Source organism: Orcinus orca, chromosome 2 (genome assembly GCF_937001465.1).
Source record: "Orcinus orca chromosome 2, mOrcOrc1.1, whole genome shotgun sequence".
NCBI lineage: Eukaryota > Metazoa > Chordata > Mammalia > Artiodactyla > Delphinidae > Orcinus > Orcinus orca.
This window is the reverse complement of record NC_064560.1, coordinates 140,570,203-140,589,432: the sequence shown is the minus strand read 5'-3', so window position 1 is coordinate 140,589,432 and position 19,230 is coordinate 140,570,203. Positions and strand designations below refer to the sequence as shown.

Sequence of the window (19,230 nt, the reverse complement as noted above, 5' to 3'; positions counted from 1 at the left end):
ATCTTATCACTACCCTGTGGCCTGCTCTATTTTAACATATATCACACTATATTACATTCGTCTAAGTAATCATCACTATAATTGTCAACATATATGAGCATTATCTCATTTAATTTTAATCTTCACCACTACTCCATGAAGTAGAGGAACTCTTTGTAATCCCATTTTATGGATGAAGAAACTGAGGCTTAGTTAAGTAACCTGCCCAAGGTCATACTGAGACTAAGTAGCAGGACAGTGTTTGAACCTAAACAACCTGAATCCAAATTGTACTCTCTTACCCTTTTTTTAGCCCACACAGTAGACTACTGGTTCTCAAAATGTGCTCCACAGACTCCTGACAGTTTAGGCCCTTTCAGGGAATCTACAATGTCAGAACTATTTTCATAACAATATTAAGGCTTATTTTCCTTTTTCACTGTGTTGACATTTACATTGATGATGAAAAAGTACTGAGGAGTAAAACAGTGAGTCAATACTTTTCAAGTAATTAACACATGAGGTACAAAATCATGCAGGGAGTTAAAGGTCTGTTCAAGGAGCAAGGTAGATCAATTAATTTTAAAGTAATGATACACAATAAGTTCATTTATCTGGTTTCAGATTCTCCACTGCAACTAATCTTTAAGAAACTATCACTTGTGGAGTTTTGGTGTATTAACAAAGACGACCATCCATAACTATGTAAAAAAAAGGTTATTAAAATGAGTCCCTTCTAATCTGTATCAGACTAGACTTACTTAATATACTTCAACCAAAAGAACACATACAACAGATTGAATGCAAAAGCAGATATGAGAATCTAGCTCTCTATTAAACCAGATATTAAAGACATTTGCAAAAAGTGTGAGACAATCCTATTCTTCTCACTGAATTGTTTTGTTTTGCACATTATCTTTTCCTAAAAATATGTTTTATGTTAATGCGTAACAGGCTGGTTATTATTTTAAATGAATGAATAATTTCTGTTTTTCTCAGTTTCAGTTTCTAGTATGGTAAATATTGGTTGATTGAATCTACACAAACAAAAACTCCTTTGGGTCCTTAAAATATTTTTTAAGGGTTTAAAGCCATCCTGAGACCAAAAATTTTGAGTACTTCAAAACCTTCAAGTTTGAGAATTTCTTAAGAAAGAAATTGTGTCTCACCTGTCTTTTATACCTCAAGCACTTAGAACATTGTAGAACTTGTGCAATTATTTGTGAATGAATGAAAGGAAATTATATACATTTTTTCTCTACTATGTAATTAGTCTCTATTTAGAATATTTATTAAACAGTGTTGTACTTTGTCTCTTTATATACTGGTCTACTCTATACAATGAGTTCCTCAAGTGCAAGAGCTGTATTTTCTATCTTTGTATCAACCATGTCTAAAACAATGCTCACCACATCACAGGAAAAGGAATGAATGAATTCCTTGATTTTTTTGGTAAGTATGAGAGGAAATCATTCTCCATGGTGATTCAAAAACAATTAGATTTAAAATGGTGGGTACTTGGAAAGATATTGTATTAAGAATGTTTTTAAATGTTTTTTTTTAAAAAAGAATGTTTTTCTTTTTTAAAAGAAAAACATGTTTTTAAATGTTTTTTTTTAAAAAAAGAATGTTTTTCTTTTTTAAAAGAAAATAAATTACATCAAAGAACTAAGAGCACTCTGGCCTGTGGCACTGAGATGCTCACAGCTGAGGCTGCCATGCTGTAACGGTAGGGTGCCTGGTACCACTTAGAAAGAGCAGGCCCTCTCCAGATGGGTGCTTGCTGGCCAGTGCTGCACAGACCAATCTCAGTCCAGGAAGCATCTAAGGGATAGGTACAATGAACAGATAGAGTTCTGTTCTCTGGCACAGAGCAGGTACCCAAAAAATGTGTTTGGAATTAAAGATACCACAGAGGAGCTTTTTTACCATGGCCAGGTATCAGCTTAAAAAGTATTATACATGTACAGAAGTGGGAAGCTTCCTCTTAAAAAGCCAGTGACCAGAAGAGGTCCAGTAATTGCTTGTAAATGTCAAAGCTGAAGGTATGGTTCCTACAGAATTACAAAGCAATTAGTATTTTTGCTTAAATGTTTATTCTAAATAATCAAGATAATGTATAATCTAGGTATCTGATAATTGGCCTTTTCATAGTTTCCTTCAAAATGGAATAATCTTTTCTTAATACTTCATATGAATATTCAGTGAATGGTATTAAGTCAAGTTTATACTAGTAATGAAGATTTCTATTTTTCTGAACCTAAATGATCTTGTATTATCAGTTTACTATACCTATTAGAAACTTACAGTTCAGAGGTTTTGAAATCTACCTGTAAATGGTGTCACCTAGAGGCAGCTACCCTAGATATCAGTTTTAAGCCCATAGCATATGTGGTAAGGCTTCAAAATTGATTTATCCACATATTGTACCATATATCCTGGGTCTTGAGACAGATGATGAGAATACAGAGGAGAAAAATACATGATCTCAACCCAGAAGCATCTCAAACTCTAGTAGTCAACCATTTGTAGCAACTCTTAACATTACAGGATCCATGATTTTTGTGAAAAGAAAAGATTCAATACATTTTCTAAACATGATATATTATCCTAAAACTGCATTGTGATCTGAATTTTTATGTGTGTGGAATCATATTTTCAGGAAATAAAGGAGCTTGTTATTTGATGATACCATTTTACAAATCCTTTGTAAAAGACGGATCATCGTGCCATCATTTGTTTTATGTAAATGTGGATTTCTACGCACAGGGAGGCACTTCCCATTCACAAGGAATGTGTTCCAGATTGCTTTGAATCCCATAAGTATTTTGCCAATGATGGATGAAAAGGAAGTTCTATTTCTGAAACAAACTTCTGTCACCAAGTGTCCATATCTCTCTACAAAACATACCCCTTGTCAATGCTTTTCACAATTCTTCTAGGTAAATAAAGAATAAGGTGATGCTTTCTTAGAAGCTAATAATTTTTAATTAATTCTCCAGCTACCTTCTAGATCTAAATGTCTTTAGACGAGAAGAATTGTTAAAATCTTTTCCTTCTGAAATGAGTTTTGGGCCTTAGCTCCGAAGGTCTATGATAGGCAGCAATGGTGAGCCATAATCGCCAAGACTCTCAATGTGGTATTAGATTAGATGTGCTTACAGTTAAACACGCCTCTAAAATAAGGCAGAGGAGAATCTTTTTAACTCTCTAGATAAACATTCAAGCAACAGAAGCAGACTATTACTTCAATATAGGCAAGGAGGATTTTTTATTAAAGACTTTACCATTTGAGGTTCCTTAATACTTACCTGCAGTCCTTGCTCTGCTTGCACTTGCGGTGTTTTTGGCCAGTACACTTTTCCCATTAAAGAAATATCCTTGAAGGAGAAAAAGAAAACAATTAAAATAATGTCAATTTTAAAAAGCACTGAGACATATTCTTCAATGCAGTAAAATGCTAGTCAATATGATGCAGTAAATGAGAAATATAGAACAAAAGATACAATAAAAATATTGTGCCTATTGTTCCAATTTTAAGGCTTTTTTAATTACTGGGCTCTATAGATATATCATCAGATTTAATAAGACAATTAGGTAATATTAAATCAGATACCATAAAATACTGCTTTTAAATGGCTGCGCAAGAAAGATAAAATCTAAAGTAAAATTTAATCTAACCAAGAGCGAGAAGGAATATAAATATACTTTAAATGTTAATGGAGGGGACTTCCCTGGTGGTCCAGTGGTTAAGACTCCGTGCTCCCAGTGCAGGGGGCCTGGGTTCGATCCCTGGTCAGGGAACTAGATCCCACATGCCACAACTAAGAGCCTGCATGCCACAACTAAAGGAGCCCACATGCCACAACTAAAGATGCCACACGCCAAAACGAAGATCCCGCACGCGGCAAGAAACTGCATGCCACAACTAGACCCAGCGCACCCAAATAAATAAATATTTTTAAAAAATGTTAATGGGTAGAACTGTTAGTGTCATTTTTATCATTACTAATGCTAATTGCTATGATATATTCTCAACTCAGTTGCAGTGGTAAAAAGACAGTGCACTACAGTGTCCAACAATGAATAGGAATAGAGACCCAGCTCCTGCCCAAATTGTAATGTCACAGACCAGACAGCAACAGGCAAGTTATCTTGCTTCCCTTTACCTCAGTTTTATCATCCTTAAAATGGATGCTCATGACTTTTTAAGGTCCCTTTCTCCTCTAGCCTTTTAGTAATGTCAGTAGCAAAATATAAGCATTCCTTGTACTTTAAAATACTGCTTTTCTAACTTTGCTTAATTAAAAAGATTCAACTGAGGTTACTAGCTTCTACTTCTGCTCACTTGTCAAAAATAACAATAAAACTAGACAAAATATAAGGACAACTCTTTTAGGGTTGGACAACAGGCAGTGCAAGACTATAACGACTAAGAGAATGGAAACAAAAAAGGCTAAGAGCTAAATCACCCCAGATTTCTGCCTTACACAGTTTCCAGACCACAGCACAAGGAGAGAGAAATCACACAGAGCACAGGTATCTCACTGAGTTAAAGAGACAGAAATTAGAGTAAGGAAAAGACAAAGAGGGTAGAATTTGTAGGGCCCATTATGGGGAGGAGGGAGCTGCATAGAGAAAGAGCTCCAGAAATCTGCATAGAATCCTTGAGTCTTTGGCTGAACACCAATCTGCTTGTACAATGGTGAAACCCATGAGGTCAGACAAAGAAAAACTGCTGGGGGAAAAAAAGCAATTACCAAAGAGCCGAAGCCACAATTCCCAGAGCTCACACAGTGCTAGGAGTCATTAGATCTCCCACCAGACATTCTTAATACATGGTATTGGGTTGGCCAAAAAGTTTGTTTGGGTTTTTCCGTAAGATCTTATGGAAAAAACCGAATGAACTTTTTGGCCAACCCAATACATTCATTACAAACCTCAGATGGATCATACATTAGTCCTAGAGTAATAGCTTCTCTGGACATTGACAATACTTTAAAGTAATACTTAAAAAGATCAAGCTGATCTTCAAGTAGCTTAACTGCCTAACAGAACAAACTCTGACCCTTTGTAAAGGAAGACAACAAAATCCAGTACTCTACAATGTAAAATTCGCAATGTTCAGCACCTAATCAAAGTTACTAGTCATATGAAGAGGCATGAGTATGTAACACATAACCAGAAGAAAAAAACAGAAAAGGACCCAGAAATAGCAGAGACATTGGAATTAAGAAATAAGGATCTTGAAACTTCTAACATAAATATTATAAATTTCAAAGATGTAAACATAATGAGGAGCAAATGTAAGATAAAAAACAGAATCAAATGGAATGTCCAGATAAAATGTCCACTATCTGAAATAAAAATTTCACTGAGTGGCATAAATATCAGAGAAAACACTGCAGAAGAAAAGATCATTTAAAGACATAGCAATAGAAACCATACAAAATAAATCACCTACAGAAATAAAAATTGAAACAAAATTAACAGTCAAACTGACATATATTGAATTAGAGTCACAGAAAGGAGGGCGTGAAGAGAGCAGAAAATATTTGTACAAAAAATAGCCAACATTTTTCTAAATTTGATAACAACTATAAACCCCTGGTGCAAAAAGCTCCATGAACCACAAGCAAAAACACACAAAGAACACTGCACCAAGCACATTATAATCAAAATGAAAAGAAAAAAACAACAGTAATACAGGAAAAAGTCTTAGTAGCATCCAGAGAAACAATAAGTACAAAGACATAAAGAATTACTGGAAACTAATTACCACAAATTAATACTGCAGGTTTCGTGTCAGAACAGTGCAAGACAGAAGACAATAAAGCAACATATTTAGAGTACCTGTACTGAAAGAAAACAACTGCCCACATAGAATACCATATCCAGAAAAAATATCTTTTAAAACTGAAGGTGAAATACTTTTGTAGCAAACACGAGGTGAAAAATTTATTGCCATCAAACTTGCCCTACAAAAAATGTTAAAGGAAATTCTTCAAGCAGAAGGAGTAAAACTTGAATGCACACAATGAAAATAAATGATAAAATGATTTAAAAAGTGGGTAAATAAAAAAGACTTTTTCCCTTTTTGAAGTTTTTGAAAATATAACAGACTGTTTAAATTAAAAATGATATATTTTGAGATTTATAACTTGTACAGATATGAAGTATACACAAATGAGATCACAATAACAGAAGAAGGGAAAAAGAAGTATACAGCTATAAGTTTCTTATACTATATATGATTTACTGGGATAAGTTAAAATATGCATATTGTAAACCCCATAGCACTCACTAAAACAATAAAAGATAAAGGTAAATAAGCTAACAGTATGAAATAGCATGAAATGCTAAAAATTAATCAAAAGAAGGCAGGTAGAGAGGAAAAATGGGGCAAAGAACAAATGTGACAAACAGAAAGCAAATAGCAAGATATAAATACAAACCCAACCATATCAATACTTGCATGTAAATGGTGCTAACCACTCCAATTAAAAGACAAAGATTGTCACACTGCAGAAAAAACAAGATCCTACTATATGATTGCTATGGGAAACCTACTTTAAGTATAAAGACACAAATAGGTCAAAGTAAAAGGATGAAGGAAAATATAACATGCAAACACTAGCATAAGAAAACTGGCATGGCTATATTAACATCAGACAAGGCAGACTCCAAAACATGAAGTATTAGAAGGAAAAATCGGATCACTGCATAATAAAAAAAAAGAGTCAAGTGCCTCAGAAGACATATAGTATGCACTGACAACAAAGCTACAAAGGGCATAAAACAAAAACTAAAAGAACTGAAAACAGAAGCAGAAAAATTCACTATTATAGTTAGATATTTCAAACAAAGACTATCTGGCTCCAGAGACTACACTTTTTACAAATATAAAAACTAAACAGCTAATTTTAAATGTGAAATTCTACAAAAAATTCTTCACCACCTTTTAGCTTTATAAATAAATCATTAAAGTATAAAAACATGACAACAATGAACACCAAATTCAGGATATTGTTCACATCTGAGGTGGAAGAGAATTACTGGAAAGAGGTACAAAGGAAGGGGGCCTCTACTTTACTTGTAATTTTCTATTTATTTAAACAATCTGAAGTGAATATGGTAAAAAAAAAGAAATAAATTTTGAAAAATCTGAGTGAAGAGTATGTGTTCTACAATTGAAATATATCATGATTAAAAAAAGATATTTCTCCACATATTAATGTAGGTAACATAAAAATGTCAAAAATGGATAAAAACATCTTAATAAAGAAACATACAGCTTACATCACTTGTAAACATAAATGCAAAAATCCCCAATTAAAATATTTGCAAATCTAACTAATCAGTATATTTAGAAACAATGCATCTTGACAAAGGAAATTTTTCCCCAAAATGGATGGATAACTCATTGCCAATTTATGAGATTAACAGATGAACATGGAAATTCATATGATCCTTTCAATAATTGCTTACAAAAATCATCAATAAAATTCAACCTATTTCTGAGTTAAAAGTAACTAGAAATATATTAATTAGACCATATATTTGTTGGAAAAAAGAAAATCAATTGAAAAACTATCAGACCAGAGTAGAGGTAAAAGGCACGTCTAACAAATTCAACAAATGAAATTTCATACCAGCAATAACCAGTTAAGATCCCTTTCTCAAAATAAAAGTTAGCTATTAATATAAGCAATGAAATGAATGAATCTCAAAACCATTGTGTTGAGCACAAAAGGCCACGTTAAAAGGGCATCAAAATGGCCAAAAATAGCCTCTCCAAACTACCCAATAAAATAAGTATGAAGACAAAAATATATGAAAATTTAAAGTATTTGTCTAATAAGTCCAATGTCCTTCTTCAACGACAGTTTCTATTAATTTTTTTCTGTGTCTGGGCCATATTTTCTTGTTTATCTCTGTGCCTCACAATTTATTGTTGAAAGACTTATAGTAACCTAAGGAGCACTTGTTCATCAAAGACTAATGAATCTCAGTAAGAACAATTAGTTTTTTACTGTTGTAACTTTCTATTCCCATAATCTTCTGTCCAGCTCAGCTGTAGCCTTGAAAAAGAAAGATAACGATAAAATAAATATTTGAGTGACTAGGCCATATAAATGTGTAGTTTGATTGTTCTGAGTCAGTCTCAGCCTATCAGTAGTGATGCTATCACCTAGAAATGCTTGTGAGCACTCAACTGGGCTCATACTATTTGTGTCAAGGCCCCACAGACATTTCTCTGACTGGAGGCACCATTATGATTGCAAGGTATACCTCAGCAAAACCATCTGGGAACTTTGAAAAGTCAGGCTTATTATTTATGAGTCCTGAAAGATACACAGCATACCTGGGGCCACACAGTGAGATCACAGGCAGATAGAGAGAAGGGGGTGGAGGGAGAATGGACCTGGGGTTCTGACTTTATTAGTATAAAGGGTGGGGTGCCCAGGGTTTTACAGGTTCACTCGCTATTGATGAATTTAAAACATAAGGGTGGGAATCGAAGTGTTCAGTCAAGCAGTCAGTTATCTAGATCAACCAGAGATTTCCAAAAGGGGGAACTTCATGGGTGAGGTGGTCTGGCTCTTAATCTAGTTGTGTAGCTGGCAATGTGTTTATTCAAGATGGATGTCTTTGAATTGGATGCCTCAGGAATCAAAAGTTTAATGTTAGGCAATTACATTAAAATCAAAAAAGCTAATTGTCAGGCGCTTACACTGTACTGAAGTACATACCAAGGGCTGTGCACATGCTCAGAAAAGACCTAGAAGCCCTAAGTTTTCACATCTGACTGACCTTGAGGCTCTAGCTAAGCTGGAAGTGAGGGCTAGTGCAGAGTTTTAAACTGCCTACCTGGGCACTGAAGGTGTGTCCCAACACACAAAAGAGCCCCTTAGCAAACACTGAAAGACATTGATTCCAGGCATTCAAGGAAATCTATATTCAGTCATCACCTGATCACTAAGCTTAGCAAGCAGAGACTTCAGTGGCCATACATGACTACAAATATAGACTTTACAAAATTAGTTCAAGAAAGCCACTAAAATTTTTTAAATGATAACAATAAGAACTACAACAGCAAAACAACAACAAACCCTGGGGGGGGAGAAGGAGGACCTTATTTCCACAATTATCACATTATATCATTTTAAATGACCGATTTATAACAAAAAATATGAGATATGCAAAGAACAAAGAAAGTATGGCTCAACACAGGAAACAAGACAATCAAAAGAACCATCCTTGGGGAAGCGCAGATGTTGGACAAAGACTTTAAATCACCATGTCTAAACAACTGAAGGCAATTATGACAATAATGTCTCATCAAACAGACAATATCAATAAAAAGATAGAAGTTATAAAAATGAACCAAATAGAAATTCTGAAAAGTTTATTAACTGAAATGAAAAATTCAATAGAGGTGCTCAGTAGAAATTTGAGCAAACTGAGAAGAAAAATTGGTGAACATGAAGATAGGTCAGTTGAGGTTATTCAGTCTGAGGAAAAAAAAGAAAAAGAAAAAGTAATGAAGAAAACTGAACAGAGCCCTAGAGATCTGTGGGTCACCATCAAGCAAAATGGGAGTTCCAAAAGAAGAGGGGAAGGCAGAAAGGATACTGGAAGAAATAATGGCAGAAAATTTCCCTTGTGAAATCATCTACATATCAAAGAAGCTAAACACACCATAACTAAACTGTCAAACTATTCAAAAACAAAGAGAAAATCTTGAAAGCAGCAAGAGAAAAGCAACTCAACACCTATAAGGAATCCTCGGTAAGATCAACAACTGATTTCTCATCAGAAACCATGGTGGTTAAAAGGCAGTGGGATGACATATTCAGAGTGCTAAAAGAAAAAAAATGTCAACCAAGAATTCTAAATCCAACAAGACTATCCTTCAAAAATGAAGGAGGAATGAAGATATTCCCAAATAAACAAAACTAAGAGAGTTTGTCACTAATATAATTGCCCTACAAGAAACACTAAAGTGAGTCTTCAGGCTGAAATGAAAAGACACTAGACAATAACTCAAATACACATGAAAAATAAAGAGCACTGGTAAAAGTAAATAGGTAAATATATAAGACAATACAAATAAAATTTTTGTTTGTAACTTTTCTCTCCTCCTATCTGATTTAAAAGAAAAATGAATAAAACAATAATTATAAATATGTGTTGATGGACACATATTGCATTAAAAATGTAATTTACATGACAACAGCATCACAAAGAGTGGGGAACAGAGCTATACAGGAGCAAATTTTTTATATTATTGAAATTAAGTTGTATAAACCTGAATCAGATTATTATGTTGGGATGTTAATTATAATTTCAAAGGTAACCATTAAGAAAATAAGTTAAAAATATAAAGTAGGGGCTTCCCTGGTGGCGCAGTGGTTGAGAGTCTGCCTGCCGATGCAGGGGACACGGGTTCGTGCCCCAGTCCGGGAAGATCCCACATGCCGCGGAGCGGCTAGGCCCATGAGCCATGGCTGCTGAGCCTGCGTGTCCGGAGCCTGTGCTCCACAACAGGAGAGGCCGCAACAGTGAGAGGCCCACGTACCGCAAAAAAATAAATAAAATAAAAAAATAAAAACCTTCCAACAAATTAAAGTCCAGGACCAGATGGTTTCACTGGTGAATTCTACCAAACAACCTTTCTCAAACTTTTCAAAAAATAGAAGAAGAGGAAACACTTCCTGACTCATTCTGTGAGGCCAGCATAACTCTGATACCAAAGCCAGATAGAGACATTACAAGAAAACTATAGACAATTTTTCTTATGAATATAGATGCAAAAATCCTCAACAAATTACTGGCAAACTGAACCAGCAGCAAATTTTAATGATCATAAGACATGACCAAGTGGGGTATATCCCAAGTGTGCAAGAATGGGTCAACATAAAAAGCAATCAATGTAATACACCCCATTAATAGAATGAAGGGGAAAAAAAAAAAACATGATCACCTCAATTGTTACAGAAAAAGGATCTGACAAAGTCCAAAACCCTTTTGTGGTTAGGACAAAAACAAAAAACACTCAAAAAACTGGGAATAGAATGGAACTTCCTCAACTTGACAAAGGATATTTATGAAAAACCGAGAGCTAACATTATACTCAATGGTAAAAGACTGAAAGTTTTCCCCCTAATATCAGGAACAATGATGCTCAATTTCACCACTTCTATTCAACATAGTACTGGAAACTCTAGTTGAAGGAATTAGGCAAGAAAAAGAAATAAAAGGCATCCAAATTGCACAAGAAGAAGTAAAATTATCTTTATTCACAGATGATATGATCTTATATATAGAAAACCATAAATAGTACCAAAAAACTATTAGAGCTAATAAATAAATTCATTAAAGTTGCAGGTACAATATAAAAATATTTTAAAGTATTAAATTTCTATACACTAACAATGAACAATCTAAAAATGAAATTAAGAAAACTTTCCATTTACAATAGCGTCGATGAGAATAAAATACTTAGGAATAAATTTAACCAAGTAGACACAAGACTTCTATAAAACATTGCTGAAAGAAATTAAAGAAGACCTAAATAAAAGAAAAGACATCACAGGTTCATGGATGGGAAGACTTAATATTAAGATGGCAAGATTCCCCATAGCAATCTACAGATTCAATGCAATCTGTATCAAAATCCTAAAGGCCTGTTTTTTCAGAAATAGAAAAGCTGATCCAAAAATTCAAATTGAATTGAAAAGGACCCTGAATTGGCAAAACAATCTTGAAAAAGAAAAATAAAGTTGGTGCACTCACACTTCCCTATTTCAAAACTTACTATCAAGCTATGGTAATTAAAAACTGTGGTGCTAGCATAAGGACAGACATCTAAATCAATGGAATAGGACTGAAAGTCCTGAAATAATCTTATCCCACTGTTAATGTTTACAAGGGTCCCAAGATCATTCAAAGGGGTATAAATCATCTCTTCAGATAGTGCCAGGACAACTGGATATCAACATGGCTCCCCATCTCACATGTTATACAAAAATTAACTCAAAATAGATCAAATACCTAAGTGTAAGAACTGTAAAATTATTAGAAGAAAACGTAAGGGTAAATCTTCATGACCTTGGATTTAGTAATAGATTTTCAGAAATGACACTAAAAGCATAAGAAAATAAATTTGGACTTCATCAAAATCAAAAATTTTCATGCATCAAAAAGTGAAAAGAGGGCTTCCCTGATGGCACAGTGGTTGAGGGTCCTCCTGCTGATGCAGGGGACACGGGTTAGTGCCCCGGTCCAGGAAGATCCCACGTGCCACGGAGCAGCTGGGCCCATGAGCCATGGCCGCTGAGCCTGCCTGTCCAGAGCCTGTGCTCCGTGACAGGAGAGGCCACAAAAGTGAGAGGCCCTATAGAATGGGAGAACAACCTATTTACAAATCATTTATCTGATAAGGGTATGTATCCAGAATATAAAAAGAACTCTTAGAACTCAACAAAAACAAAAAAAATCCCAATTAAAAAATGGGCAAACGATCTCAGCTTTGAAGTTAATAATACTCTTTGGCAATAACACTAGTAATTTTGAAGTTGGGGAAAAGCAAAAGGAGGGAATCAAAGGAGCTGTCCTGATTATTTAGCTTAAGAATTTCCCTCCCTCCCTCTTCCTACCCGTTGTAACTCTCCTGACCACCCCACTCTCTCTGACCTTAATCCTAATACTAATCATTCTTTAGTGTCAACGACTTCAGCATTTCTCACACAAGTATGCTTTTCCTCTCAGAATCACTTGTTCATCATTAATATTATAATATTACCATGCAACAGAAAACCGTCTAGTGTTCTTTCCTTTGGCACAATCTTGACACTAATATGCAATAAAAATATTCCGGGAGTTGAAGCACTAACTCTCTGATTTACAAAACCCTGTGATTTATTTAGTGAAAGTGAGAAGGAAATCACAGGAGAGAAAATAGCCAATAAATTTTCATTTTTATACAGTCAAAAAAAAATGTGCAAAGGACTTGAATAGACATTCCTCCAAAGAAGATATACAAACAGCCAACAAGCATATGAAAAGATATTCATTAGGGAAACACAAATCAAAATCACAGTGAAATACAGGGACTTCCCTGGAAGGCCAGTGGTTAAGATTCTGCAAGGTGCGGGTTTGATCCCTGGTTGGGGGACTAAGATGCTGCATGCTACGCAGTGCAGCCAAAAAAAAAAAAAAAAAAAATCACAATGAAACAGCACTTCACACCAGATAGGATGCTATAATAGGAAGAAAAAACAGACAACAACAAAAGCTGGTGAGGATGTGGAGAAATTAGAACCCTTATACATTGCTGGTGGGAACTTAAAGGGTACAGCCACAATAAAAAAGTTTGGTGGTAACTCAAAAACTTAAACATAGAATTACCATACGATCCAGCATTTCCACTTTTAGAAAAATGTCCAAAAGAATTGAAAGCAGGTATTCAAACAAACATTTGTACATCAGTGTTCTTAGTAACACTATTCACAATTGCCAAAGCGTGGAAATAACCTGAATACCTATCAACTGACAATGGAATATTATTCAGCAAAAAAAAAAGAAGTGAAGTACTAATACATGCTAAAACATAAATGAACCTCAAAATTATTATGTTAATTGAGACACCAGACACAAGAGGTCATATATTGCATGATTCCATTTATATGAAACATCCAGAAGAGGTAAATCCCTTGAGACAGAAAACCAACTTGTGGTTGCCAGGGGCTGGAGAGGGGCAGTAGATGGAGAGTGATGCATGTGGGATATCCTTTGGGGATGATGAAATCATTTTGGAACCAGATGGAGGTGATAGTTGCTCAACATCGTGAATGTACTAGATGCCACTAAATTGTGAACTTTAAGGTGGTTAATTTTATGTTATGTGAATTTCACCTCAATGTGAAAAAAAAAGTGATTGGGTTTGATGAGCACCTGAAAATATTCCCTGCTCCTTCAACACTTCCTTATATAGCAATAAAATTTATACTTGATAATTCTAAGACATTGTCCAATAACAAAAGAACTTATTTTGCTTGTCTGTATTATAGTAAATTTATAGAAATAAAATTCACGTTTGACGTTTTTAAAAGACATGTAATGTAAAAAATAATGATTTATTGATAACAATTTAGTTACTGTTAGATCGAAATTTTAACATAAATTTAGTAACATACATGAATGTGGAGGTATCAGGTAAGAGTTACTACCATGGTAGTCTCAAGTGAGAATCACATGGGAAGGCACTGTGATAAGATGATTGAGTACACATGCTACTTGTAGTCAAACTGCTTCAATTCAAATCTTCACTCAGTCACTTTAGGGCAGACTTGAACAAGTTACTTAATCTCTCTGGGCCTTGGTTTCGTAAAATGGAGATAATAATAGTACATATCTCTTATGCTTATTGTGAGGAATAAATAATACATGAAAACAAAAAATCTTACATGTAATAATAGCTATTACTGTTCACATTGGAATAAAAAAAAATAAGGATGCCTATTGTCACCATCACCATTTGTTATTATACTGGAAATTCTAGATATGAAATAAATAAAACATAAGATTATAAGAATAATTTAACCAAATTACTGTGATTTAAAGAGGCTATGACTATATGCCTAGAACCCCCAAAAGAATCTATTGCAAAAGTATTAGAAATAGTGTTATTTAGACATAAAATCAATTCACAAAAACCAAATTTAGAAAACGAGAAAAGGAACAAAAGTCACAAAAAGCAACAAAAAATATAAACTACCAAAACAGTGCCTTAACAAATGTGAGGAAAACTAAAAAACTTTACTGAGATATAAAAATTGCCTTGAATCAGAAATCTTGGATTTAGGACTCAGAATAAAAGCAAAGATAATTCTTTAAAGAAACGCAATTAGTATTTTGCCTAACATGTATTAATTCTATTTTGTCTCCCCAACTGAGTCAGAAACTATAACGAGTAGCATTGTTCTGCATCTTTCACAGGGTCTGGCACAGTGTTGAACAAATGTTTTAAAATTTGAAAATGTATACAGCCATGAGCAGTCCAGCTTCACAATCCTAGATACATTTTTCATGTGTTTCTCAGGGAAGTTTCAAACTGTTGTGTCTAACTTAGAATCCAAAATGTCAGAGCTGGAAGGAACTTGAAAGATTAGGAAAGTCTGAAGGAAGCCCAAATTTCACAGACATTGAAACCAGAGCTTTAAGCCCCAAAACGTGCTGGGTAGTATTCAAAACAAACAGAGTCCGTGGTCTTTCCCCTAAACTGCTTCCAGCAGATGGACCAGCAACAGAAGCAGCAGTGTTCCGCTGGCCTGTTAGGCAGGGCCAGGATTTTTTCAATCATCTTTTAAAAGTGATGGGGAGGGCTTCCCTGGTGGCGCAGTGGTTGAGAGTCCGCCTGCCGATGCAGGGCACACGGGTTCGTGCCCCGGTCCGCGAAGATCCCACATGCCGCGGAGTGGCTGGGCCCGTGAGCCATGGCAGTTGAGCCTGCGCGTCCGGGGCCTGTGCTCCACAACGGGAGAGGCCACAACAGTGAGAGGCCCGCGTACCGCAAAAAAGAAAAAAAGTGATGGGGAGAGCAACTTCCCCCTACTCTTCCTCAAGCAATCCAGTTCTCCCCAAGTGACGCTTGCTGCTAAGATAGAGGCCAAAGTGTATTTCTACCACATACTCTTTTATGGTTTCGTCAGCACTTATTCAAGGTGCACGGCCTTTAAATAACTCACTATGAAGTTCAAGTTTCAGAAAGAAGGAAAGAAAAGACATTTTTATGGCCCTAAGCAAATACTTGTCCACACAGGTTATTTTCTTGAGAAACTGCCCTGATTTGCATTGACTTTCTCTTGCTTCCCGCAGGCAAAACCCTGCCGGCATTGGCCTGTAGAATCCTGCTTACAGGCACAAGAATGTGTCAGAGCTGCTTTGCATTCATTCTTAACCACATTTGACTTTTTTTTTAATTAAACATTTTATATGATTGTTCTGGATGGCTGGCCCCTGTATTCTGTAAACTGTCAGTTCTAAAAAATATGATTTAAAAAAACTGAACTGGAATGGCAGCCATATAAATGTAAACATCAAAATTGCTACAGACACTATCTATAACTAAATATGTATGGTAGCTTTTCCACAAAGTCCTAACAGAATAATGTCCATTACTTAAGCCTGTTCAAAAATATATATTTCCAGAATACAGTGTTTCAAGTGGATTTTCACTTCTTATATCACATTTCTGATAGGTGCTATATACTATAAAATTATATAGTGTTTTTAGAAAAAAATTATTGAAGTATTCATAAAAGGCTTGTTTAATCCAGGTCATCTAAGACAGAGGCAATCAATAAAATATCTTCAGAATATGATAAAGCCTACAGTCAAGTAACACACTATCCTTTACTCCCTGACATTCTTACTAGGGAAGACAACACAAAATCTGGGCTTTTCCTTTCAGAAGCCTATAAATAAATTTTAGTTAATATGCCTGCTTCTAGCTTATAGTATCTGCTGTATCAGATATGACATTCCTTTGAATTAAGCACCAACTACTTAGTGAGTTACAGCCAGCTATGTGACAGCTATATGCTACAGAGCATCAAGGCTAGGAATCCCTGAGAAATATGAGGCAAGATGCTTTTCTTCAAGAAGTTTACAGTCTAGGGACTTCCCTGGTGGCGCAGTGGTTAAGAATCTGCCTGCCAATGCAGAGGACATGGCTTCGAGCCCCAGTCCAGGAAGATCCCACATGCCACAGAGCAACTAAGCCTGTGTGCCACAGTTGCTGAGCCTGCTCTCTAGAGCCCGCAAGCCACAACTACTGAGCCCACGAGCCACAACTACTGAGCCCACATGCCACAACTACTGAAGCCTGTACACCTAGAGCCTGTGCTCTGCCACAAAGAGAAGCCACCGCAATGAGAAGCCCGCGCACCACAAGTGAAGCGTAGCCCCCGCTCCCCACAACTAGAGAAAGCCCGCACGCAGTAGTGAAGACACAACCCAGCCAAAAATTAATTAATTAATTTTTTTTTAAGTTTACAATCTAGTTAGAGAGCTGAAAATAACGGACTAGAAACAATGTTTTTTAAAATGCAAAGCAATGTATTCAATCAAGCATAATTATTATGCACAGGCTCCAAGTTCAATAGGGATTCAGTTTATATAGAGAGATGAGGATAAGTGTATAAATACAAGAAAATGCACCAGTTCCAATTATGCCATTGGGAAATAAAATTGGGGAAGAGCTGGGTTCTTGGGTTGGAAGGGCAGAGGAAGATGGAAGTGACAATGGCGGTTCTCATTTCATGTCTTAATATAAGACCACCTGAAGATATGTGCTTGTGTCAATTCGTTTTGAAAGTTCCTATATCCCTCTTTTGTTTACTTAGTCAACAGGAATCTATAAAACTGGAACTTTCAAGACACAAACTGAAGAAGGATGAAAACATATTTGTTATGGTTTCTTTCAGTTTTCACTGTTCTAAATCAAATAATAAGTTCAATTAATTTTCTTTAATGTTTTCTATTGTAAAATCATTCAAAAATTTTTAACTAAAATAAAACTCAGAAAGTTACTACACAGCTAACCTATCTCTAATGTTCAGCAAAAACATTCGTAGTACCATTTGCAGATCTTATTACAAAAAGGCTCTGATAGCCAGTGTCCCAGATGGTCCCCAGTGATTTCCATCTGGTGGTAATCATGCCCTTCAGTAGTCCCCTACTCCGTGAATACGGCGGACCTGTGTCATTAGTAAACTAGAGGGGAAATGACAGTGTGTAGCTTTATCATATAAGATACGGCAGCTCCAACCTTGCTCTCTCTTAGAACACTAGCTCTAGGGGAAGCCAGCTGCCATGTCATGAGGACACTCACGCAATCCTATGGAGAGGTCCACATGATAAGGAATTGAGGTCTCCTGGAAACAGCCAGCACCTAACAGCTAGTCTTGTGATTGAGGTACCCTGAAAGTGGATCCTCCAGACCCAATCAAGTTCTCAAATAATGGCAGCCCCCAACAAGATCTTGACCACAATCCCATGACCTTGAGCCAGAATCATCCAGCTAAGCTGCACCTGAAGTCCTGACCCACAGAAACTATGTGAAATAATACATATTCATTGTTTTAAGCTGCTAAGCTTTGGGGTGATTTGTTACAAAGAAATAAACAACTTAAAAAGGCACTAAAGGTAAAACTCTAGCTCTTCAGATATTTCGTGGCATTTCCTAGAGAACCTAAGATCTCAAAACAATTAACAATTCTTTATTTAGGTAATTATGTGTTTTCTTCCTTATTACCTATAATTACATAATTTTTCTTAGCCCTTTTAAAAGATATATATTGCTTAAGAAAGTCCATTAAAAAGTTAAGTATTTTGTGCTAGCTCTTTAAGCAATACAAAAAGTATGTGCATTAGCAATAAATACTGGGTGATATTTAACACGCCGTTCTTTGTCCCACATAATTATCCTGTACATCACGAAACATTATCATCTAACGTTTCATTACATATGTCAGCAACTTTAAAAGACACATGCTATGCACCATTACTATAGTATTTGTGAAAACCACAGAATTAGAGAGAATAAAAGAGCTTACACCCCAACACCAAGAACACTAAGAACATGGTCCTTTGTCCTATTACTAGGTAAAGTCAATGAAGGAAATTCTGTAACTCCCCTGAGAAACACAAATCTATAAATAATATCCAACCTATGTTTATATTTTAGGCAATGTATACACCTTCCTTAGTTAAGATGAAGAATGACTAATGTCATCCATAAAGGAGAATTAATAATCAGATTTCATTTATCTCTTCCGCATACTAAACTCCAGCTCCTGCAAACTTTTCTCATATGGATCTGGGAGTGGAAATGGTAAGTTTTCAGAAGAATCCATAAGAATATTCTTGAAGCCTCCTCATCTCACACATGATTTAATAACATAAACACTTCAATAATAAAATTCAGGTCTCCAAGAGTAAGCTTATTTTTATTTACAACATTCGACAAATATGTATTTATAATGACTACTAAGTACGAGGAATTATGTGGGGTGATGTGAGGGATAAAAAGACAAAAGATAAACAATGTTGCCTCCAGGTCATTTACAGTCTTACAAGACAGATTTGGCGTTCATTTGATCCATCCTGCTAAAAATAGAAAGACAAGTAAGACTTGATTCTGACCACTTGGGTATTCACAGCCTAGACAAACACATATATTGG

The 19,230-nt window shown here is 35.5% G+C and overlaps 1 protein-coding gene across 1 annotated transcript in view; it reads right to left on the bottom strand.

Moving 5' to 3' along the window:
• The window catches only part of TTC6 (tetratricopeptide repeat domain 6), a 210,962-nt gene that overhangs the window by 136,938 nt on the left and 54,794 nt on the right, over positions 1-19,230 (bottom strand). The window contains exon 3 of the mRNA XM_049705957.1: positions 3,291-3,359. Coding sequence (XP_049561914.1) covers positions 3,291-3,359 — 69 coding nt within the window. The remainder of the gene's footprint in view (positions 1-3,290; positions 3,360-19,230) is intronic.